At 53.0% G+C, this 23828-nt stretch overlaps 2 protein-coding genes across 7 annotated transcripts; one reads left to right on the top strand and one right to left on the bottom strand.

Annotated features, from left to right (window-relative positions):
• Positions 1-10: 10 nt before the first annotated feature.
• Positions 11-23547, bottom strand: LOC308183190 (uncharacterized protein; the record flags this gene model as incomplete). Of its 6 annotated transcripts, XM_080568936.1 has the most annotated exons (5): positions 11-586; positions 3219-3284; positions 3421-3455; positions 3610-3746; positions 3899-3974. In XM_080568936.1, 5 exons carry the CDS (start codon positions 3972-3974, stop codon positions 580-582), a joined length of 321 nt encoding a protein of 106 aa, XP_080425062.1. In that variant the 3' UTR covers positions 11-579. The 6 variants fall into 6 exon arrangements, 1 of the variants encoding a protein (XP_080425062.1); XR_013942328.1 differs by lacking the exon at positions 3421-3455 and adding an exon at positions 22365-23547 and having other exon boundaries at positions 3610-21705; XR_013942331.1 differs by lacking the exons at positions 11-586; positions 3421-3455 and adding exons at positions 2813-3142; positions 22365-23547 and having other exon boundaries at positions 3610-21705.
• On the top strand, positions 6752-21389 carry LOC308183189 (uncharacterized protein). Its single transcript, XM_080568935.1, has 5 exons — positions 6752-6874; positions 12627-12723; positions 14443-14501; positions 15703-15853; positions 17031-21389. The coding sequence occupies exons 1-5, from the start codon at positions 6847-6849 to the stop codon at positions 17137-17139; spliced, it is 444 nt and encodes a 147-aa protein (XP_080425061.1). The 5' UTR covers positions 6752-6846; the 3' UTR covers positions 17140-21389.
• Positions 23548-23828: the final 281 nt, after the last annotated feature.

The raw sequence follows: 23828 nt of genomic DNA, 5'->3' as shown, positions 1-23828 counted from the left end.
GTGTTTGCAACGAGAGGCTTTGTGTTAATATTGGCAATCACGCAGGAATAGATGTCTGAAGTGTTCAACCTTGCGTTGTCATTGTGTCTGCGTGGAGGCAACAGGCGGTGCAAAACCAAAGGTGTTTTGCAAGGGTTTTGTCTCCTTGGCTGGGGCAGTCAGCGAGGTGGGGCTGAGCAGGGCTTGGGCTCACAGCCGTGGGCTTTTTGGGGGCACAGGGACGGGGCTCACTTGGCGTAGCAAGCCGTCGTCCGGACGCTGGGGGCTTTGTGGTCTGTGTTGTTGTCTCTTGCCCATGCTACTTAAGCTTGCTGTCAGTGCAGGGAAGTGGATGGGCTTCGTGGTGTCCCAGCAGTAAAGCAAACCAAGTCGGCCTCTGCTGAGCACTTCTCCCACTTGCTGCTGGGCCCGTTTGTGTGGGCAAGTGAGCAAGGGTAGGTGAGAAGGATGCTTTAACAAAGTGCCTCCACGGTTCATGTACTGCTGGCTCAAAAGTGAATGTTTAGCACCCTGATGAGCAAACACAGCAGTGTCTTGCCAAGATCATTTTCTTCAGGACGAAGTGTTATTTCTTGGAGGTCAAGCACTAGGAGAGAGAGCCCAGGGACAGAACATTTTTCAGGGCATATTAATACAACTTTACCTGTATCATAGAGGACTTCAGATTACCATAGAAGCAAGTATAGGCATTGCTAACTTCTGTGTTCAGACTTTTTTCTCTTTAACTCCGGATAGGTTCCTAGCAGTGGAGTATTTTCTCTCTCATCTCTTTTTATAGTTTTTTAATACGAATAATAGGAAGCTTTTCAGAATAGCAAATAGCCACTTGAAGCTAGTTTGCTGAAAGTGTCTGATGAAGAAAAGGACAATGTGAGGAGGGAAAACAGAGCTTAGCTCTTCCAGCCTGCTTGCCAAATTTTTCCTCTGTTTCTTTGGAGAGTCATTTAATCCTATGCATAAATTCTCTTTAATGGGCTGGAAACAAAAAAAGTAGCGTATGAAGGAAATAATGATGATTAGTTTTTTAGTGTGAAGCACTTTGAGGGTGTTAGAAATGATCTGCTGCTATGGTAAAATATAATAAATGTTTTCTTTGAAACCTGTGCTCTGTACTTGGCTGGTTAGTACTTTCTGATATGCTCCGCAAGCTCTGTATGGGAACCTCATTTCCTTATGAACTATAAGCTTTGACTCTCCTGAGAAATCATCCCACTCTCTCACTTAGCATACCGTACACTCTTCTCTGATAATAGCAGCATTACTTATCAGCTCTTTCATTTTTATCAGCTAGCTTCATGAAAAGCTCTCACTGCCAAAGGATTACCTAATTCCATGAACTAAACAAAGGAAGAAATTGAGCTAAAGGAAGAGGTTTCCCTTCATATGCAGATGCTCAGTTTGCAATTAAGTGCACCCTGAAAGCACTGCAGGAGCAATAAAAGCATAAAAGCAAACTAAAAGAATCATCATGTAGTTTTAACTAAGGAGAGTATCTTCTTCCGGAAGAAATCTTAGACAAGAATCTTGGAAAGTTAGTGGTTTGGTACTATCAGCAATTAAAATATCCAACAGTAGGTGTCAATGTTGCTTGCTTTTCCTAGTCATGCAGATGGAGTGCTTTTCTAGCAGTCTTCTGATAACATTTCAAGAAGAAATGTGCTTGCAGGCCAAAAGGTTAGTTGCTGCTTCTCTTTGTTTCATCATGAATAGAGATCTGAGATCAACAATAGAGGTCTGAGATCAACATAAAATTGGAGTGCTTCCTTCTCTGTATAGAAAAGTAACAAGGATAAAGGCAAGTTTTTTTTAGTTCACTTCTCCAGAACTGTATAACCTGCATAAGACATGACTGTCTTATGTGAAAGAGTGAAATAGGAACTATTAAACACATCTATCCAAACTAGCCTAAGCTTGAGACGTGTCAGGATGTCTTTTAAGATACCAGTCATTGTGTTGGTATGTCCATTAATCTTATGCCCATGGGCTCAGCAGGGTACTGATAAATCTATATTTTTGGCTATCTCACCTGTTTAAATCACCTGCTTATATCTCTAACAAATAATTTAGGCTCACTTTCTGTCTCTTCTGCCTTTCCCTACCAACACAGTAAATATTTACTGCGGGGGAAACTGGGCCTGACCGGTCAGATTAAAGACTGAAATTCTGTGTTCCCTGATTCCATGTTATGTGTGTGCAGTCTTTACAACATGTCTAGATTTATTCAAGTGGCTTTGGGTGAAACCGGTCTAAATTGTGTGTGGCCTTGGCACATGTCCCTTATTAACTGCTACAATAAGAAGATTTCAAACCATCTTTGATGTGTTTATGGTTCCCAAGCCTTTCCTTTCTATTGGACACTTTTTTTTTTTTTGCTGTGGAGCAACCCCTGGTTTTCACACTGGCAAAACATGAGACAAAGCAGTCGCACTGGATTATTCACTTCGGTGATAAATATTACATCCTGACAGCAGTTCAGCAGGTTCTCCTAACAACCGCCTGGTTTTGCTCAAAGCTCTATATACTTGATAAGCATTCTATCATGAAGATCAGAGCAATCTTATCTACTTCTTCCTGGCTGACTACATCTAAGTACAGCCATCTCCTTCCTGGACATAGTAAGCAGCTTCAGACTCCTGCCCGATGCTTGATCCATTTGGTGTTCAGCTCGTGCTTCGGGGCCTGTAAGGAGGAATGTGCTTCCTGATGCCAGCACATGTCAATGGCCTATGCCGTGGCCCTGCCTAAACTGCACTGTGTCAGATAGCAAACCTTTGGGAGCGGCAAAAAGCAAGCAGAATAAAATCAACAACCCTTATGTGCATAAACGTCTGCGATAAGACGTAACCCTTTATTTTCATTTTGCTGAAAGGGAGAGAGGTTTCGTGCCACGATCAGGACAGCTTGACTCAATGCGGGTTTTATTTCTTACAGGGTCTTAGCTTTTACCTCACCATCTTGGCAAAAGTCTGTCTCCCTGCTTGATTTGGCTTAAAATCTCAGGGAGGGGAATGTCAGTGAATCACTGACTACTGCTTAGCGTTGGGTTGCTTCCAATGCCCAGTACAGTAGGAGTTAGGAGATTCCTGTTCTCCCGTTCTTCCTTTGGTTTCTGCTTTAGATGGAGGAATGGTGGAGTTTCTTCCTTGCAAAAGCAGGGTGAAAAGTATCAGGAGCCTGATCATCTTGGACCCTAGTGGAACGACTGGGAACATTCTTACCTCAACTTCTGCACATCCTGAGGTTGGCGTAGTGCTGGAGGTAGGGGAAAAAACAGACTCTGCATGCTGAAACACAAATAGAGGTGCATGGAGCGTGTTTAAAGAGACCTGTCTGTCTTCTCTCAAGAGCTTTAGGGATACTTCGGGTGTCTCAATGGCTTAACAGCTTTTTATAGCCGAGCTCTTCTTGCAGGGCACTGACCTCCTTAGAAAAACTATCCCCCTCTCTTCAGGAGTCTGACAGAGAATTAAGAAAATAGAGCCACAATATCAATGACCAACCGTGTGAAATCTGGCCCCACATTCAGATAAGTATGCATACACTTGCTTAAGTTACTGCCACTATAATCCCATGCCTGTAAACGGAGTCACGGAAAAGGATCTCTCCTACCTCCAAGTCACGTAACCCTTGGACGTGTCCTTCACTGTGCAGCCCGCTGAGCTGCTGGTGGCTGGTGCAACGGTACCTCTGCGCAACGAGAAGGTAGCTGGAGCGCCTGCGGGTCTGGCATCTGCTCAGTTCCCTGACTGAGGAGTTTTGAAAGTGATTTGGGAGCTGCCTTGGTCCAAACCTCTTTCTGTTCTTCTAACAAGATTATTTGGTGCGGCTGAAGGACTCGTTGCTGGTGCCATAGGAACTATTCCGTGGGAAGCCCAGGCTGAAGAGCCAGCAACGCTACCTGCAGTGTGACGTGGTCTGTCCAGGAGCGCAGGATGCACAAGAAATGTCTGGCAGCTGTTCTTGTTCAGATTCATGGCAAGAAATTAGGAGCTTTTATTTCTGAAGATCTTTAGATCCTCAAATTCCCTCCTCCGAAAGATAATCACAGCATGGAGGCCTTGGGCAGGGACTTTGCACAGACAGGATTTCGGGGCACTTTGCCTGTATAGGGCAGCCAGGAGAGTGTCAGAGCTCTTTGATACTTATGACACCAGTTCATTTGTTTAAAGATCTCTATTTTTAAGCCTGGTTTCCCCAGTACTAACTCTTGATACGAGGACTGAGTCTGTTCTGTTTCATGCCATCTTTCTCTGGCGTTTGATAGCCCTTCTCTCTTCAGCTCATTGACTGGAACTAAAGAACTGCTGATTTTCAGATACCAACCATTCCCTGCCTCCCGGGGGAAATTCTTGCCTTCTGCATGTACGTTCCCAGAAATACATCTCTGACTCAGTCTGATTACGAAATGCTGCAGCCATTTCCCCAGCTACTTCTACAGAGTGTCATCATTTATTCACATTCAGTCCCCACGTAAATTTTATTAGGACCTTGAGAGGTCCTTTTCATGAGGAATTTGGTGCAGTATTGCAATCGTGCATAGCATATTCTTTCCTTACAGCACATCTTTCATCTTTCCTGATTCTCTGTTGGCACTAAACTGCTATAATTAGGTGCTGTAAACAAATCCTTAGCTTCTCTGATGTTGTGAAACACTCAAACTTGATTTCTGACTATCCTGTTCCTCAAATAAACCTTGGCTCTCTACTAAAGGCATCTTACTAACGTTCTCGGGTGATCAGGATCGAGGCAATGAGTTCACCAGCTCTCGGTGGTGGTGGTTAACCCCAGCGAACAGGGTGCTCTCTGCAGAGCTGGATCCTGCCACTTATCCTTGTATCCAAGCGTTAGTCCCAGCAACAATTTTCCTCGTCTGCCAGCAAGTGAGAACAGGCCTTCAAAAGTGGGCATATCTGCATGTGATACAGATTCACAAATTGCTCACTTGCACGTAAATATCTGTGCCCAAATGCAGGTGTGTGCAGGTGAGCAAAACGTACTGCAAAAGATTATATATATGCATGAATGAATATGCACATGGGTGTTATTTTAGCTAAGGGAATAGCACATGAGAACGCTTTGTGTCAGCTTCTCTGGATTTTTCTTTCTCTGTTTTTATGCAATTTATGTTACATGCTTTTTTTTAGTGTGATCTTTTAAAGCTTGAATTTACTAAAGTATATAATCTTGAAAAATCCACTTAAGATAGACAATACATATTAGAGTCTAAACTATTGCTGTGTATTATTAAAAATAAAAATAAAAAATAACCAAGCTTGCAGATCTTGAACTTCTTACAGTCAGGATTCAACGTGGAAGGTTCAATCAGGCTGCTCCACGTAACGTGACCTCTTTTCCCCATCCATCTCACCCAGTCAGTGCCCGTTATCTGCAAGGGAAGAAGCAGATGCCCTGGCCTGTGAGCTGAGACTAGCTGAGAGTACTGGGTGCTAATCCCCCACCGAACGCTGCAGCCGTCATCAAGCAGAGCTCTGAAGTGTGGGCATCATCTTGCATTTGCATCCCACGTTCATGAGGTCTAGTCCTTACAGGTAATTTATAGGAAAGCTCCAGGAAGATCCTTTTGGGCTTGTCCTTTTTGCTCCGAATCCTTCAGAGGTGGCTTCGCCCCCTCACCAGCATCCCAGCTCATCTAATTACTTACATATTAAGCTCTTTTTCTGGTTAGCTGACATCTGCCCATTTCCAATTAATCCTTGCACACAAGCTCAATAACCTGAGCCATCTGTATAGGTAAGAGAGATAAGCTTCCCATTAAACATTTACAGGACATAACAACAGAGCGTTGAAGCAACTGTTGCTGAGACAACCCAGGCAGGCAGGAGGGTGTCTGCGTGCAGGGGAGTAGCTGACCCCGCGCCTCTGGCTGCCACGCTGCAGCCAAACGAGAAAAATGTGTGCACGTCTGAGCCCAGGGTATGTGGACCTTCACGCACCACCAGCACCAGGGTGTTTGCTCCTCTCCCGTTCCTGCGTGTCCTTGCTACATTAGCATGACAAAGGCTTTTAAAATAATGCAACAGCATTCGGGGCCCTAGAAATTCTAGCAAGCAAACAGCCTTTAAATAAAACATCCACTACTTACGCAGCAGCTCTAAATGACCTTTAACCTAAAATGCTTAAAATAGCGCAGAAGTCAGTCTGACCCCTTTGTTCGGCTTTCCTGAACAGGGTGAAACATGTCCTTAATTCTAGACAGAGGCATTATCTTTGTCCCTGCACTTCATCAGATACTGGCCTTGTTTTGAAAGAACAGTTTTGTTTCAAAATACTGCCGGGATGGGGTTTTATCTTGCTCTGCGTCTTCGTTCTTTTTCCCATTCAAGGTTTCCATCTCCGGGGCAGCACAGAGGACATCTTTAGCTGGTATATCGCATTCCCTGAACAGTGACTAATGCCAACGGAGGGTAAAGTTTTGCCTAAAAACCTTCGTGACCTACGGGGTCATGTAACTAAGGGGCTTACCACCACTCCGCCCATTTTCTCAGGAATGAAGCCAAGGTGTTTACAACTTTTTAAGAAATCGCAAGATGTGAGATCTCAAGGGTTGGCAGCTAATTGCTTTTAAGGGTGTGAAGAGTACAAGGGGCCACGAACGGGGAGGCAGTCCCTCCTCTGCTCCCTCAGAGCCAAGACAAAGTACAAGCAACCAAGGCAGAAAGTTTCTGAGCTGTGAGCGAACTTGGCCAGGACGTTAGAGCCCCAGACAGGCACGGTGACACGAGCACAGCGCTCAGCAGTTCCCAAGCACACGGACACACACTCAGCTCCACCAAATGGAAGCGAGCCAAACGCAGACACGGCCCTGGCGGCGTCTTCAGCTCCAGCATGGGAGACGATCCAGAGACCGCCCGAGGTCAGCTCAGAATTTTGTCCTAATAATGTGTTTGGTGCAAGGCGTTACGGGGAGAGGCCGTGCAGCCCCTGACCCCGGTCAGACCCATGCTGGAGACGGCTCCAGCTGCTTCCCGGGAGAGTGGGCAGGAACAACCCCAGGTATCTCCCCCAGCAGCGGCCCTGCACCCAGCTGGGTTTGCAGAGCTGGGGCTGAGGGGTGGATGCCTGGGTGCCGTGCCATGGGGCGATGCCGCAGGGCCTGCCACGGGCTGTGACGCACCCTGGGGGCACAGGGAGCAGCCAGCATGGCCCTCGGCCGAGCCAAGCTGCAATCGGATCCGTGCTTTGCAAGCTGATCCTTGCTGCCGGCTGGCCTGACGCAAAATCGAGGGCACGCAGCACAGCGGGGGCATGCAGCACATGGAGGGCATGTGGCACATGGAGGGCATGCAGTGCATCGAGGGCATGCAGCGCATCGAGGGCATGGGGCGCATCGAGGGCATGCGGCACATCGAGGGCAGGCAGCACACTGAGGGCAGGCAGCACACTGAGGGCAGGCAGCACCCAGAACATCGAGGACACACAGTGCCCAGCACATCAGGGACATGCAGCACCCGGCACATCGAGGGCACGCAGCACCCAGAACATCGAGGGCACGCACAGCGTGGGTTTAAGCCTGGATCTGCACTGGTGGCCGGGGGCCTGTGTGCTGCTGGCTGGCGAGTTGCTGCTTGCATAAAGTCAGTTTGGAGCTAGCTCTGGAGGGAAGGATGATGATCAGCTCTCTGCCTCCTCCGCACGGAGTCCGAGCTGCTGGCGTGCTAAACCCACAGGCACCTCTGAAAGCTCGCTTGTTTCTGTTCGCTAATTGCTACGGGAGGCTTCTGCACTGCAGAACCAGCGCAGACCAGTCCAGATCTCTTCCAGCATACATTTGCATCAGTAGCTTTTTCCCACTGATGGTGTAGGCTGTCAGCATGATTATCTCAGCTGCTCTAAGCTGGGGCTTCCATTGCAAGGGAATGTGGCTGAGCTACCAGCTCTGCTGTGCAAAGCTTCCTGCTCTGTGGCTGTGCTGCTGCTCTGCACTTTGGACTGTGGTGCTACGAAGCAGAGGGCTGGCACGGCTCGTGGTGTTGCTGGGTCACTGTCAGCACTTTGTGGGAGAATCCGTGTGGCCTGGGGACAGGAGACTGGGTGCTTCATCATGGTAGGAACCGAAACACCTAGTGCAGCCAGCTGGCTGCCCGATTATATCTAAAGACAGCTTGCATTCACAAGCCCCAGTCTGCTAACTAGTGTCACTCTGAGTGTATTCAGCAAATAATTGTGAATATTGCAGACATAAGAGAAAAACCAGGCAGGCTGAGGACTGTGGCTAACTTGAAAGCAGTAAAAGTGAAATTCATCAAAGAGACTACCAATTACTTACGTTACTCAGGGCCACGCTGCAGGGAAGGAAGCACCAGGTTTCTAGCGTGTGAACGCATTTCTGCTCAACGCCTGCATGCTGGCCGGCCTCTGCAGCAGGGCGTGGGAGTGGAAAAAGCTGGGGTAGGGAGGGCACTGGCCTGGGTTTAATCTCCTGTTCCTGCCTTCCACTTCGGGGGCTCTCCTGTGGCTGCTCCACTGCAGAGGGAGCCTTGAAAGGCTGCCAGGTCTTTCAGGGGGTGGAGGAGGAAGTGGAAGTAGAAGCATCTGTCTTAAAATACTCTTCAAACAGCAGTCGTTTCTGCTCGCTGATCAAACAGAGGGGTGTGTGAAGGGGCTTCCTTTTCATTTGCTGACCCTTTGTTTTCCCCGCAGGGAAACGCACACACCCTTGTCCCAGCCGAAGCAGGGACGCACCAACCCCTTCGCAGACCCAAGCTGGTATCTGTGCTGCTTTTCCCTTCCTTCCTAACTCACGGGCTGTTTGCGGTCACCCCTTCAGGCACCCAGGCACCCTGAACATGCTTCCCACAGGTACCCCTTTGTTCCTGCGCCTATCTCTAGCAAATCTTCAAAACCTGCCAGCGCCACCACACCGCCACGAGCCCTGGCACTCCTGGCAGCGACGCGGCAGGCTCGGCAGGCTGTTGCTGTGCCTGTGTTGCCACGGGAAGAGGCGTGCAGGCTCTCCTTCTTTGGAAGCATGGCTCTGCTCCACATCCCCGCGCTGCTCTGCCCTCCGTGCGGAGGGTTGAACCGAGCTGCGTGGCCGTGTCCTACGTCACTTGTTTTTAAGAAGCTCTTGCCAGCTTCCTGCTGGGGAGCCGATCCTGCTGACGTGTGCGGCCAGGCCACGTCAGGCGCAGCCGGGAAGGGAAATACGGTCCTTTTTTGGGCTCCGGCTAGAGCGAAATCTATTGGCCTGAGCAGAGAGGAGGGCTGAGATTCGGGAACAGCTGGGCTCTGTCACTAATTTAGCACTAAGAGCTTAAACAATGCCCAGGATAAACACACGCCAGCACTGGCAGATCTCCCTCTTTTTCTCAGCTCAGCACAATATTTTCCCTTTCTTTTTTAAAAATGTTATTCACTGCTGATAATTAATTCGAGTGGAATGCTCTTCCACGGTTATATTTAGATTTTCTTCTCCGATGGCACTCCCCCGTTCCAACTTGTGTGATGCAGCTGTATCGCTGTGGGTTTTGAAATGGAAACAATCAGTCCACTTCTACAAAACTTAGCAGTTTCATGTCCCGAGGCAGCACCTGAACTGCGGCACTTTTGGGGATTCAAAAAGGCTGCACATTGCGGGGGAGAACTAGCACAGCAGAACCAAAACACTTCGACCTGCAGCTTGGGCTGGGGGCTTTCAGGTGCCTGAAAAAGGGGGAAGAAACCAGTTCTGGATCAGAGCACACTGAAAGCAGTGTGTTATTTGGAGTTGGTTATTCATGTGCATGCACATTTGGAAATCTGGACACTTTACAGCAAGTCTCTAAGATAGTTTTACGTCAAATCTCCACCTGACAGCTCCTCGGCTTCGGGGAATACCCCAAGCTAGGCTCAGAATCCATAGGAAGGCCCCCAGAGCATGCGTCCTACCTGCCTGGCAAGGCTTTGCTCCAGCTCTGCCTGGCAAGGCTTTGCTCTCTGCCCTCCCTCCAGCTCTGACACGGCTGTAGGCTGCAAAGTTCCTCCTTTCACGTGGGTGGCTGCTCGATAAGACGGCTCTGCTCCGTGCCTATGTGGCGTAGTTAAAAAAAATAAATAAATAAATCAGGCTACCAAGGTTACAGAGCTGTGAGGAGGAGACAGTTAATCAGCGAACAGCTTTCTACCCTTGCATCAACAGCCCCAAATGAAGGACAATTACGGTGCTGCTGTTGTGGGATGCACATCCCGGCTGGAAAGTCCCTTTCCAACCCCAGGCCAGCCGGAGCCCAGGGCCTCCCAGCGGCTCCGCCAGCTTCAGTGCCGTGCTGCCATAAGGGACGGTCACACCCCGGTCCCTAATCTTATCGCAGCACGGTGGAAACTTGTTCAGCAGGGTCACGGAGCGAGATGCAAAGTGGGTCCGTGAGGAATCCTTCTGCTTTTCTCATGTTGGTCAACGCTTGGTCAGAATCTTTTCTCTCCCATGTGCAATTCCTTTCTTTGCTTAGTTCAAGCTGCATCGAGTGTAATTAGGCAGCCCCGTATAATTAAGACAATTATGTAAGGTAAGCACCCCACAGAGTAATTGTGGGCAATTTTTAGCATACCCAGGGGCGGTTATAGGGCCCAAGGTGCCCCTTCAAATGATTTACCTGCTCACATGTCTCTAAAGCACTCATCTTAGGTGTGTCTTAGGTGGCATCTTGGCATCTTTGAAGTGGACATTATTGTTCTGCTCCTGCTGAGAAACAGCTGGCTGGAGAAGTGCTCTTTTTTTTTTTTTTTTAATTCCGTCTTTCAAAAAGGGAGTTTCATATCGTGTTTCTATTCTGACGGGCTGAAACTGAGACCCAAGATGCGAGTGACCCAGATTCAGATGTGACCTGCCAGAAGTGGGGCTTGACTCGGAGAGCTCTCCCTCCACAGGTGGAGCGTGGGTTGCTCTAGGCACAGGCTTGCTTGCTCATTGTTCTCCTTTCTCTTTTTGATGAGAAATTCCACCCAGGGTCTGGAAATCTTCCCAAGAAAATGGTGCTGACACGAACAGACTTCCTTGAAGTGTTTTGTTTGTAGTGGAAGGCACGTCAGTTCTGCTGCAAACACCACAAGGCTCCTCCTTTAGGTCCTGTACTTTTGAGAATAAAGGCAACCCTCTGCTCTCTGCTAGCCCTCTGCCGTGTTCCTTGAAGCCATTTTATCCCTTCCCTGCCTGAAGATTGACCTCTGCTCAATCAGCAAAATGCCTGAGGCACGCCAGATCCTAATCTGCATCTCAGCTCTGAATCTGAAGTCACTCTGCTCTCATCCAGGGAAATGTGAGCCCGGACCTGGCTGTGATAACTGAACGCCAGCACCAGTCCTGATACGGCCCAACTAGGAAGGACGGTATTACGATTCAGAGGCTGTAGGAAGTGGTAGGTTGGAAAAAACTGCCTCATTTCCCACCCCCACTTTGCAGGCAGAGCCCTTCTCACTGTGTCTGTGCTTCGAGGAGGGGGCGTCATGAGCACGAAGGATTTTTGTCCCCGAGGCAGCAGAGATGCCCACAGGGCACGCTCTTGGGCTTGTCCAGATCCTCCTCTAACTTGCCAGCAGCATGTACCTGTGCATCTGGGGTGTTTTCCAATGCATGTGTTCCAGTCTACGCAGAGCTGAGACCTTCCCTTTGTGAAAGGAAAGCTGAGAGGGCTCTGAACTCGTTCTGGGACAGCGCAGGGTGTGGGGAAAGGCTGAGGTATCAGCGTGCGGTGTTACGATGTCTGCTCCCTCCACCTCACCAGGCCTAGTGTTCTGCAATGCTAGCATCTGCCCAAGGGAGCGCCAGGGATGTCAGTTAATTTAATGATTTTGGTCATTTCTAAGGGGTTTAGGATCACACTGGGTCATCTCCCCTCTCCCCTCCCCAAGACACACATTGTCCTTCAGAATTGACGTCTGATTTTATGCTTTATTCTTTTTTCTCTGCTCATTTCAGCTGACTCCTATGGTTCAGCCCTTCACATGGATGCACCGAGCTAGTTCGTGTTTTCAGTTTTCTTCTTAGCAACAACCTTTTTTTAATTAAACGCTCACCCCTCGCAGGAGGGGAAGAAAAGCATCCAACCCGAGGAGACTTGTGATGAGATCTCAAGCACTGGCAATTCTGAGCTGGAATTTCTGATGGTGGAACAGAACAGTTTGGGCACAATGTGGCCTTGCTAAAAAGAGGGAAAACAACCATTTATGGCAGACAAACGGGTGCAATCGCCAAGCAAGGGCTCTCCTGGGCTCTGGAGCAGGCAGGGTGAAGGGTGCACGGGTTATTATTAGCTGCTTTGTATCGTAAAGAGGGCCTTCGGTTGCCTGGTCTCTGCAAAAGCTGCTTCACTCAGGAGTACTCTTGAGAACGAGGGAGTGGAAAGCAGGAATTTCAGCCCCTTTTAAGGTCTGTTTACTTTTCCAGCCTCCACAGATTTCAAGGGCATTGTATACGAAGCAAATCTGACATGGTTATCACGGTGAGAGCTGGAGGCGCAGGAGGGACTGGCGATCCCTGGGGCCCTGTCAGCCAGGAGTTATGGGCTACGTGGAGATGTTTTCCTGCTCCACGGGGCCATTTCCGTACCGAGTGTCCGGGATCTGGGTTGAGAACGGCCCGTGGCTCCGCAGGGACCATAACAAAACAGTCCTGTGCCTTGTGTTCGCAGGGCTTGTTGCTGCTGGCAAACTGGAAGGTGACTTTCCCCTCTCTTCCCTCCTGCACAGCGTTTTCCGTAAGGACACCACAGCATCCATCTATAAAAGGTGATGGTCTCATCGCTGCATTCCCAGCTCCTTCACTAGAGGTACAGCTTTTCAGGCACAGAAGTCTCCAGGTGCTTTCATAATCAGAGGCAAGCGTCCACGTGTGTCAGGAAACTGAGGCACAGAGTGAGCAGAGAGTTGCTTTTGCAAACACACAGCAGGTGGGTGCCAGCAGCAGGACCAACCCCGCTGTGCTTGTTCAGCTGCTTCTCAGGCCAGCTCGGAGGCACGCCACCCCAAACACACACCGCAGAGCTGGGCAGTAAGGGATTGCAGCCCCACTTCACTCCTTACAGTGGGTACCAGGGATGTAGTTAGCTCTTGAACCCTGGGAACCTCCAACAAATGCCTTGATAGATGTACAGGGTCCAGTACTGGAGGCCGCAGAAGTGTGAGCTGCAGCTACGAGTGGCCATCACCTTGTGTGGTGGGACAGGCTGCAGCTCACGGTGCTGCCCTGGCTGCTGTCTGAGCAGCCCAGCTATCTCGGTGAGTAAGAAAACCTGGTTGGATACTGTCAGCACTCATCTTCCTGCCTTTTTCTAGCAGCATTGTGGTGATAACTCACTCACCTTCTTCTGAGCGAGCTGCAAGAGCCGCCCCAGCGCGTGTGCTACTGGGGGCACCCAGCCTGTAAGCAGCAGAGCGTGGGGACAGCAGGGATGAGCGTGCGCCAGGATTAGGAGAAGCCGAGGAGCTCCCCTAGCGCAGCAGTGTTGCTGGGGGGCAGAAATGACTTTGTGACCTGCAACTCCTGTTTTACACAGCCATGACATCCCCAGTGCTGAGATCCAGGTTCCCCAAACGCTGGTGATCTGTTTTGGGGCAGCTCTTACAGCACGAACATTACATTTCAAATCTTGGGTTACCAAACAAGACTTCACATCCAGACTTGAGTACAGTCAGGGAGAGCAGATGGCTGGAACGGCAGGCAAAAGATCTTAGCTGCAGATGTGCTGTGCCTCCGTGAGGCTCTCACATCTCACATCGGGCTCATCTCGTCCCGGAGCCGCTGGGGACAATGCAAACAAAAAGGGGATGACCTGGGGGCAAGGAGCCTGAGCTTTGGGGGGACATCCCCGCTGAGCTCCTGGCTCCATCACAAACCGCTGGCCTGCCCCAGGCATGCCATTTTGCTTTCCCGTGACTCAGTTTACCTTCTGGGAAATAGAGGGGAAGGGAAGAAATAGCACCTTACCTTGTCAACTAATTTTGCGGGATACTATATTAAAGGCACTTTAATGGGGCAGTTGAGGACCCTGTTATAATGAAAATTAATAAATCTGCTGAACTCTGACTAGAGTTCCCAGGTCTGTGCCCCAGCCAGCTGCAGTTTTCTCTCCCAGTTCAACATAGCCAGGTTTTGCTGCAAGTCCTGGCAGACCTGGCCCTCCAGTCTTGTAGTCCTTGGGGTACCCCGGGAAGGTGGGCACATCGCTGAGATGAGGGGCCCGGGGTGCCCAGGCTGTGCAGGGAAGCTGCAGGATGCATCCTGCTCTATCAGAGGGGCTCCGATCTCTGCCTGGCCCCTCTGTCCCCCATCCCTGGCCCATGCTGATGTCTTGGCTGCTGGCAGATTGGATTGCATGTTCCCAGCTGGGAGGGAGGTTTCCTGACAGAGCTCCACGTATAATTCACTCAGCATGGCCTCAGCCAAGACTCAGTATAGGGAGGGGAAAATGGCTTATTGTTTTTCCAAACCTCCTTTTGTTTCCTAAGGAATGTGACTGCAAAGCTCTGCTGCTGCCAGAGCCTCTCTCGAGAGCCCTGCTCCAAAGGTAGGTCTTCCATGGGACTGCTGTGCCCAGCGGGGGATGCCAGCAGGTGAACTTGTTGTTTCTTTTGCAACCCAGCAGCTGTTCCCCCTGTGACACAGCTCGCCCCGCTCTCCATCCTCCCAGGCACCGTGGCTCTCGGGGTTTCCTCTGCACAGCCTTTTCCTCTGTCACCTCGCGGGGACCGGTGCCCACGTGCTGCATTTCCAGCCGTTGTTCTTGGCCTGTCTTAGCCACCCCGTTTGGTTTTCAGTGCCTGCTCGAATTCCAGAGGTGCTGAGAGATCCCGGACAGCTTCGCTGACCTCCCTGTGGGAGACGGGAACATAGCTGCCTAGGGTGGGAGTGGGACCGTCCCTGCCATTACTGCTGGGTGGGGTGGGGCAGGGCTGCAGGGTAACCGGGCTCCCAAAGCGTTAATTATAGCCTGAGCTGGTGATGAGCATGATGAGGACAATCGTTTCAAGGAGCTCTGGGGAATGCTGGTCAGCACGGGCAGGACTGGAGTGGCCTGGTCCCAGCTCTGGCAGAGTCCTCGAGGCCAGCTCTTTGACCGTCACAGCCCTGCCATGCCTCAGGGGCAGCCTCCCGGAGGCCATTTCCAGGACGTCGATGTTATGTTTAGCTTAAGCGGGTTAAAATGTGCCAGTTTCATTCCAAACCTAGCTCCTACGTGAAGCTCCTGGGTTTTTGTAAAGGGAGACCGAAGTCCTGCGCAGGAATTGAGCAATAGGGCAAGGCCTTGGACAGGCACCAAGGTCTGACCTGAAAATGGCTCAGGAATCCAGACCCCACCTCCTCTCCTCAAATGTACACAGATAAAATCACGACTGCTTTAATTCCTTTAAATATAAGTGGAAAAATGCCCCCAGAGACTCTGCTGAAGCCTCGGTTGTTGCTGAAATGCAGAAATACGAAGAGAGAGCTTATGTGCTGCTTGTGTGAGTAATAGATGTGGCTCTAACCTGAAACCTGGGAACCAAACCCAGATGAACTCTGTGTACAATCCAAAGCCATGCCTAAACCCAGATTTTTAAGTAAATGACCCCTACTTTACTAACTAGCCAACTCCCTCCTTCCCTCCCTGGTTGCACACACCCTGGCAGCGCAGGGCGAGTTCCAGCTCCCAGGCCAGGCATCTGGTCGAGTCCGGCCTCTCTGACCTTCCGTGAATAACAAAACTTTCTGTGGGACTTCTGCAACAGGCCGAATGAAGAAAACCACATCGGCTTCCCCCCCTGAAGCCTGCGAGGCAGCAGTAAAAGAAGTCAGCGAGCCGAAGCGAGGAGGGCATTCGCCCAGGTCCGTAGGATTTGGGGAGCAAAGGGCTGCTCTTCAGGACTGCTGCGTGCCGTGGTGAGGAAGTCATCTAGCACGGAAGGGACCAGCATCACCTCAGCCCTGCTGCATTCTCCTTCCTTCCAAACCCTCCCGAGGGAGCCGCTAGCTCCGTCTCTGCTCTGGTGCTGAGCTGCCTTTTGTTGCAGGCACAGAGGAGCCGCGTGCTGCTCAGGGAGAGCCGGGGCGTGCGGCATCGTGGCTAGAGGGGAGGTTTGGGAAGCACCCGAGGGTGGCTGCATGCGGTACACCCTGCGCCTGCCTCCCCCTGCGCAGGTGCAGCACCCACCAAAAACCAATTAGCCGGCTTTGCCGGGGAGGGCTGGGAATCCTTGGGAACAGCCTAGAGCGGTCCTGCAGAGTCCACCTGCTACTCGGGAGGTATCTCTCCACGCGGGGATCAGCCTGCCTCTTGGGAAAGGGCACCACCCAGATCTAAGCTCTGCTAGGGTGTTGCCCTGCTTTATCTGGGCTGTCTTTGTGCGCTAATTGATGTTTGCAGGGCTTGGGAGGTTTGCTGGGCTCTGGGAAGCACGGGCTTCTTTCATATTTGTGGGTGTAGCCTGAGAAGAACCCCAAGGACCTTCTCCCAGTGTCCCGTCTCTCCCACGCTGCAGCCTGGACCATCTGCGCGCTGCAGCTCCTGATGGCTGTGAGACACAAGTCCCTGGGGATTTGCAGTCTGGGCACATAAAGGCCACGGGGAGATGGATGGATCGGGCAGAGCTTTGTCAGTGGAGCAGCTATAGATAAAACCTGACATAATCCATGCCGTGGAGTCGAGCTGGGGACCAAGACGAGGACTGGTGGGGAGGGAGAGAAGGGCAGCCAGACCCATAGCTTGTGATGGCCAGGAGATTCTGGAGTTAGCCACGGCCAGGTCAGGTTGCCATAAATGAATTGACTGGTTGTAACAGTGCTGGTGTAGGCCAAAATCTGGAAGTTTTGGACCTGCTTGTCTTCTCCTGTTAGCAGCACCAGCCACGCTAACGCTTTGAAGTCTGCATGGGACAGGCTTGATCTCTTCAGCCTTGTGGGAAAACACAGATCTTCCCAGAAAGATCCCATTTCTCTTTGACACTGTATGTCCTACGGAACCCTTCAGCACAGGACCGAGTGGTGGTACCTCAGGTCCCTGATGCTGCAATAGAAATCACTTTAATCTGTAACCGTCTCCTTCTCTTCTCCTCTCAAGTGTGAGTAAACCAGCTGCTCTTCGTGGGCTTTCAGAAAGCAGCCCCAAGCCCCGCAGAGACTCCCCGCCCGGTGCCGAGACGTCAGGCGGCTCCGAACAGGGACGGTAAATTCACTTAGCGGCTGCTACAGCAACGGTGCCTTCGGTGCTCCTGCCCTTGTTTTGCTGCCGACGATTGGGGTTGCTATGGCGCTGCGAGGCACGTTATCCTGCATTAATGCTTTATAAGCAATAAACGCAGATTTCGGCAACGTGCTGCTCTGGCAGCTCGTCGCAGCGTAGCTCCCCGGCCGAGCCGGAGTTTGGCAGACGAGCCGCGTTCTCACCACTTAAAAAATCCCGTCTCGTGGTTTCAGCCAGAGGGTTTTTCTGAACTTCTCATTTCTAAGAAAAGAAAAATCCCTTTTTCGTAGCACGGCTACGTTGGAGTGAAGTGTGAAAGCCCTATATATAGCCCTCTGGCCTGCCCTAGAAGGAGGGGTGTGAGATAGGCCCCAGCAGGGAGCTTTGCCTGGAAAGCCCTGGGGAATGCAGGCGCTGCAGCACCGGGGCCTGCAGCTCGCAGCAGGGGCCCCGTGCCTCGCCTTTGTGGCTTTGAGCAAGACCCAGCATCTCTTAGGGCTCCGTTTCCAGCCCTCACAGCTGCCTACCCTTCCTTAGAGCCTAAATCCCAGCTCGTGTGGCCGTGCTGAGGAGGATTTGACTCCTGCGTCCCGTGGCATTGGTGGGTTCACCACCGGTTGCTGGTGTATTTACCTATCCCCAGCTACAGGGAGGAAAATCATGTTTTGACTGGAGCTAGTATGTGTTCGGGGACTTTCTGGGGCAGACACACCCCGGGGTGCTGCAATAAGGGCACTGTGCACACACCCGCGTCTCACACGAGCTGTTCACCTTGCTGCGCTGCGGGGACGTGGCAGCGCCAAGGGCTGCTGGAGGGCAGAGGGGTGGAGCGGGACGCTGCCTTCCTCCCGGAGCCCCACTGATCCTTGCTCCATTTCTGAGAGCAAGCCAGGGCTCTGAACTCAATTTTATCTCGGGAGCTAACTTGCCCGTTCCAGGCTTTACAGCTGGAGACTTTCTCTGGACCTGCCCGTGCAAAGTCCTCCATCCCCACCCCGCTCTGGGCCCGCCGCCGCGCTGAGCGCCCTGCCGGACCTCTTCTCTTGCCCCCTTCAACCCCCTCCAGCTTTGTTCGACAGGAACAGAGGTAGGCGGAGGCAGTGGCATCCTGCAAAGAGGATGTGGAAAAAAACAATAACCAAATGCAGAGAACAGGAAACCATCTGTGAAATCAGCGTGAGGTCATCGACATACCTTCCCCGACATGGCAGCTTCGAGAGGAACTATTGTCTGAGGCTTCTCCCCCAGCCAGTAAGGTCGGGCTTTGAGCAAATGTCTCCTTACACAAGGCTCTGTCAACATGGGTTCAGCGAGAAGCTAGTAAGGCCAAGGAGAAAACCTCCAGAGTGCACTTAAGGCAGCTGGAGCCAGCGAGTGCTCAGCACCGCTGGAAAACTAGGCCCAAAGTCCTCCGAAATTCGAAGAAAAAGCAATTACTGTGGTTGCAGCTCCCTCGAGTGCAGCAATGTTTGCTTCCTAAAATACTCCCGAACAGATGTGACATTCGCAGCAGGTCAGATAGGTTGTTTTCCATGAGGAAACAACGGCCTGCAATAAAGAAGGAGGCTCAGAGGGAGGTTGTTCCGAGGAAGGCGTCTCCTGGGTCGCTGCGGGCAGTCGCTGAAGCCCCGGGCTCGTGCTACAAAAGCTGCTGTGCTCAAACGCTGGAGGGCATCCAGCCCTCAGCCCCCGTACCCTCTGCGGATGAGGCAGAGGGGAATATTTGGCGTCCTGAGAGCCTGCAAACGGAGCTGCCCCGACATGCCCGAGGCGTGTCTCCGCATGTCCCGTCCACGCTGCGGGTGCTGGTGGAGGGAGGGCGGCTGGTTACAGGCGGCACAGGCAGGCCCAGCACAGGACCCGGCTGCCAAAACGCATTCAGGCCCCAAAATAGGTGGCAGGGGGCACGGCACAGTGCACGCCGTGGAGGCACGAGGGCTGGTGAGCTTCCAGGAGCTCGGCCTGGCGAGAAGATGCTCAGCGCTTCTCCTGGCTGGGCTCTGGGCTGCCGGGAACCCGTGCGAGCTGCAAAACCAGGGGCCAACCCAGGGAGCTAACAGGTTAAAGAGGCTTTGTTGGCTGCCCCTATCCTTCCCCCTCTCCGATGCGTTTCACACGGTTCGCTCAGTCTTATTTCACAACCGCGTGTTTTGAAAGGACTTATTAGCTCTAAGTGTAGGCTGGGCATCAGACTCTTGCTTTATTGTTTACCCTGCCTGCTAGGCCTGTTTCTGGGGTCAGACCCGGGTTACCAATTACAGCCATGATTAAACACACCAGCCCTGCTTACCCCTGGGCTTTTTTTCCCCTTGGATTCCCAGTGACTGCGCTTACCCGGTGCTAGCAACCAGGTGGCTGCTGGCAGCACGATCCCGATGTCTGCGCCTTCTCCGGCAGAGCCAGATAATGAGATTTGAACGGGGCCAGTCCATCTATTATTTTTACAGTTCAGAAGAGAGACCTTTTTTTTTTTTTTTTCCCCTTAACATAAAGCCAGCCAGCCCTCGCCTTCCCAAATCCACACGGCTAACCTTAAAATCCTTCTCAAACGCTAGGGTAATTGGGAGGGACCCAACCGGGAGAAGTGACAGCTAATTTAGCAAGCCGTGGGACACGTCTAATCGGGAGGATTTAAAACGTTAATTCCGCGTGTAACTATTTCGCTGCTGATAACTGGGGGGCTTCGTGACTCTATGACTGGCGGCTGACCCGAAGGATATTCAGAAGCCGGGTTTTGTGTCGGATGCCTCAGGAACTTCAGCCCACCATGGTGAGAAAGGTGCCCCCTCCAAAACTACCAGCTCAAAGCGGAGCGTGGGAACAGCTGCCTTTTAGGTGTACACAAACACCCGGAGCTGCTGACTCCTGCAAAGCCCAAGTCCCCGTGAGCAGCTCGGTCTGGCCGTGCCGAGTTTTAACCCTTGATTGAAAGCCAAACGCTCCTCTTTTATTGTAAAGCTTCCAGCTCGACTGGTTTCGAACCTCCTTTGGATAAACAGAGCGTTTGGAAGCCTATCTGAACGCCTCATTCCTGCCCAACCAGTCCCAAAGCTGGTCTGGCCGATCGCTATGGCGAGGTTTATTGTTTTGGTGTGTTTTTCTTTTTTTTTTTTTAAATTGAAATCTAAATGCTCTCAGCCATTTCCAGCTAAACACAGGGCGGAAACTAATCTAGCCAGAATGACATTAAAGCAGCTCTGACTTCGCTTTTTAAAATGAATTTTATTTTCTAATTGTTTGTTTACTCTCCGGCTCCTCAAAGCAGTTGGAAGGCGTGCATTAGGTCTCCTGCCCCGTCTTTAAGCCTGCCCGTCTCGTTGTAACAGGGCCAGAAGTTATGGGCACGTAACCCGCTTAGAGGCCCTTGAGCTCCACAGGAAATCTCTTATTGGAAGGGCTTAACGAAGACAATCTGATTTGGGGGAGCTGGGCCTGTGTCAGCCCCTAGGAACACGCGAGACAAAGGCCCTAAGCTGCGAGGAGAGCCCCGGTCATTAGGGACAAATGGAGGACCTGAATTTGGAGGATGGTGCCACGCTTACTTCATCCACTTGCGGAGCAGGGGGGACCAGGGGAACCTGCTGGCCGAGGCCAGGGCAGCGCTGGGCGAGCTCTGCTAGCCCTACCGGCGAGCACACCGCGCCTGCTCTCAGCGCTATTCTCGGCGGGCTGGAGGACAGGACACCTCTTGCTGCCGTTGTCGTCCGGTGACTCAGGTCTGGGCGATGCCATCCAAGTGCTTTTTAACGTGATCCTTCTGCTGGCCGGGGGCACGGCCCCTTCTCCCTGCTCCCTGCTCGCTCAGTTGGGCTGCCAGCTCTGCTCGGGCCTCCTGGGCTTTGCCACGGCAGAAAAGTCGCGGGTTTGGTCTCACTTTTCCCGGTGTATTTACATGAAGATGTCTTCTGCGCTGATGGCTTTGTTTGCTTCCTAATTTTACGCCGGCGATGACCGTGCCCACACGCTCCGAGGGCGTTTGCTGGCTGGCAGCACAGGTGTGTTCGAAGCAATAAAGCTCTGCGCGGACGGGCTCGCGCTGTGTGTTTATGCAGCCTCTTCCAGGGGCCCCCGGCTGCTGCTGCAGCACAAATCACCTCCCCCCGCATTGTGCCGTGCTCCGGGCTTCGCATGGACCCGTGCGCTCTTTCATGTGTGTTGCTGACTTAAAAAAAAAAAAAAAAAAAGTCCTTAGACTTTAATCCTCGGGTTTATTTCAAAGCTTACAAAGACAAATCTGGTTTATAGCAAGAGATTTGCCAGGTTCCTTGTGCTTTGCGGATGAATGGAGCGGCAGATGGAGCGGGGAGGGAGGACCCGGGGACCCCTTGGCTCTATCTTCTTGCTGGCTTGACCCTACTTCTGTGCTGCTGCCTTTCTTCTGAGCCGTGCACAACAAGAAACGGGGTCAGACCTCTGCTTGGCACTACCTTTTATATCGACGTCTTCTATGATTTCAAAAGCTATTTTCCTACTCTTTTCTCCTGTTTATGGGCTACACACTGCTACGTCGCCATCCCCTTGTGCTTCAGGTGTGAAGTCCCAAGCACAGCGCCTGCACGGAGGAAAGACAGAGGTGTGAATAAAATGAGCTGCAGACCCTGGGAGCAAAAAGCCTCAAAAAATCCAGTTGGAGTCATGGAAAACAATTGGGGCTTGGAGACCTGCTGTGCTAAGAGGTGCCCCACAAACTCCCCTCTGTTGACTGCTCTCGGATGGCTCTTGCCAAAAGCGGGGTGCCCAGGTGGGCCAGGACCCCGCGGGGTCCAATGGCAGCCACGATGGGGTGGGGGCAGGCGGTGTGCCTGGGGACATGCGTTCCTCCTGCACCTTCTGGGGAGCGAACGCAGTGCCAGGATGGGAGCAGCATTTGGGAACCGCTGTGCCTTGGCTCGCAGGGCATCAGCTCCTCGGGCAGGAGCAAAGCCGTGTGAGCTGATGCCCTGCCCTGCCGTCTCCAGCTGCACCCGCTGCCTTTGGAGGTGCCAGATGAGGCCCTGGCCATCGAACCCCTTCCCACTGGGGGCTGCACCAGAGCTGAACCCTCAGATCCTCCCCCGGAGCACGGGGAGAGGTGCGGGGCTGCCAGACGATGGCTCACAACAACCCCGTTTCTCTGCCAGGGAACGTTCGTTCAGAAAACCCATCCTGTTTTGATACCGACTCTCTCAGGGCTGATCAAAGCAGAGGCAAGAACAGAGCCTGGCCTCCTACCGCTGCCGTAGCTTCGGGCCAGTTTCAGCAGAGGCTGGGCCGCCTTCATCCTGGGCAGCGGGGCCGGCAGCGGGGCCAGCCGCTGCAGCTCCCCGTTTCGTAGTGGCTTTCGGGTGCTGCTCGCGTCTTGCTGAGCGGCAGGGCCATGCTCCGCTCGCACCGGTTCTCCTCTCCCCTCCTGCTGGGCCGGATGCAGGCACCCGAGGACGCCTGCTTCAGCTCCCTGCCTGCCTCGGCTTGCTCGCCCCGCTCCGTGACGGGACACGTCCTGGCGCTGCAGCCACCTCCTCCTGCTCTCCTGGGGCCCTCGCTCCTCGCCTCGAATGCTCCCTGGGCAGGAGGACAAAGGCGGGTGTTGTAGTGTCCCCCTCGCCCCCCGGGGTGATGCTGAGTTCTCCCTGCCTGTTTTGGGGATCTCCGGAAAGGCTTTGGCCTTGCCCAGAGCCTGGTGACGAGGGTACAAGGACCCACGATGCGTCTCGGGGGACTTTGGGCAATGGAAACCTGCCCGCGCGCCCCTGGGGAGGTGCAGTGCCCCGTGGCGGGTGGCACCCCCGACCTGACTGAGGGCAAGGGGGCAGAGGGGACAGAGGTGGGGACTGTCACAGCTGGCAGAGCCGTGGTGACCCAGCCCAGAAGTGGCACCGAGAGAGCCCCGGTGCTGAGCCAGGGTCCTGGGGACCACCAGGACCCCTCATGCCAGCCCCGTCCCGTGGTGCCACTGGGCTCCGGGGATCCCTTTGTGGGGGTGACCTGTGCCTGGGGGTCTGTGTCCATGTCCACGAAGGCACCTGATGGTGGGCAGGGGAGGAAGCCTGGCACCGGTGGTCCCACTCCCCCAGGCTGTGGGGCCGGGGTCCCGCACAGCACCCAGCACCCCCGCTCCATGGGGTGCACAGCACCCAAGGGCGCCTGGCACCCAAGGGGAGCCTGGCACCACCTCCCCCAGCACCACGAAGGACACCAGGACCCGGGGTGCCCTCCACCGCTAGGGACAGCCCGGGGGGGGCCCTGCCCGACCCCTTTATCCCAAGGGACCCCCCAAAAAAACCCTCCTGGTGCCCCGGGGCTGGGAGGGGAGGGGGGCTCTGCTTGGGGCGGGGGGGGGGGGCGGCGGGGCCCGATCCCGGTCCTGATCCCGATCCCGATCCCGGTCCTGGTCTTGATCCAGATCCCGGTCCCGGTCCCGATCCTGGTCCTGATCCCGATCCCGATCCCGGTCCTGGTCTTGATCCAGATCCCGGTCCCGGTCCCGATCCCGGTCCCGGTCCCGATCCCGGTCCTGGTCTCGATTCCAGTCCCGATCCCGGTCCTGGTCTTGATCCAGATCCAGATCCAGATCCCGGTCCCGGTCCCGATCCCGGTCCCGGTCCCGATCCCGGTCCTGGTCTCGATTCCAGTCCCGATCCCGGTCCTGGTCTTGATCCAGATCCAGATCCCGGTCCCGGTCCCGGTCCCGATCCC

Source organism: Anser brachyrhynchus (genome assembly GCF_964034855.1).
Source record: "Anser brachyrhynchus genome assembly, chromosome: 27".
Taxonomy (NCBI): Eukaryota; Metazoa; Chordata; class Aves; order Anseriformes; family Anatidae; genus Anser; species Anser brachyrhynchus.
The sequence above is the reverse complement of the archived record's forward strand: the minus strand, read 5'-3'. Positions and strand labels throughout refer to the sequence as shown.

What these genes read in the sequence shown, in the direction of transcription:
- LOC308183189 (XM_080568935.1), top strand. Translation starts at nt 6,847, where the DNA reads ATGGGAGACGATCCAGAGACCGCCCGAG. An exon ending in CGATCCAGAGACCGCCCGAG is followed by an intron (nt 6,875 to 12,626) that starts GTCAGCTCAGAA and finishes TTGTGTTCGCAG; the next exon opens with GGCTTGTTGCTGCTGGCAAA. An exon ending in ACAGCATCCATCTATAAAAG is followed by an intron (nt 12,724 to 14,442) that starts GTGATGGTCTCA and finishes TTGTTTCCTAAG; the next exon opens with GAATGTGACTGCAAAGCTCT.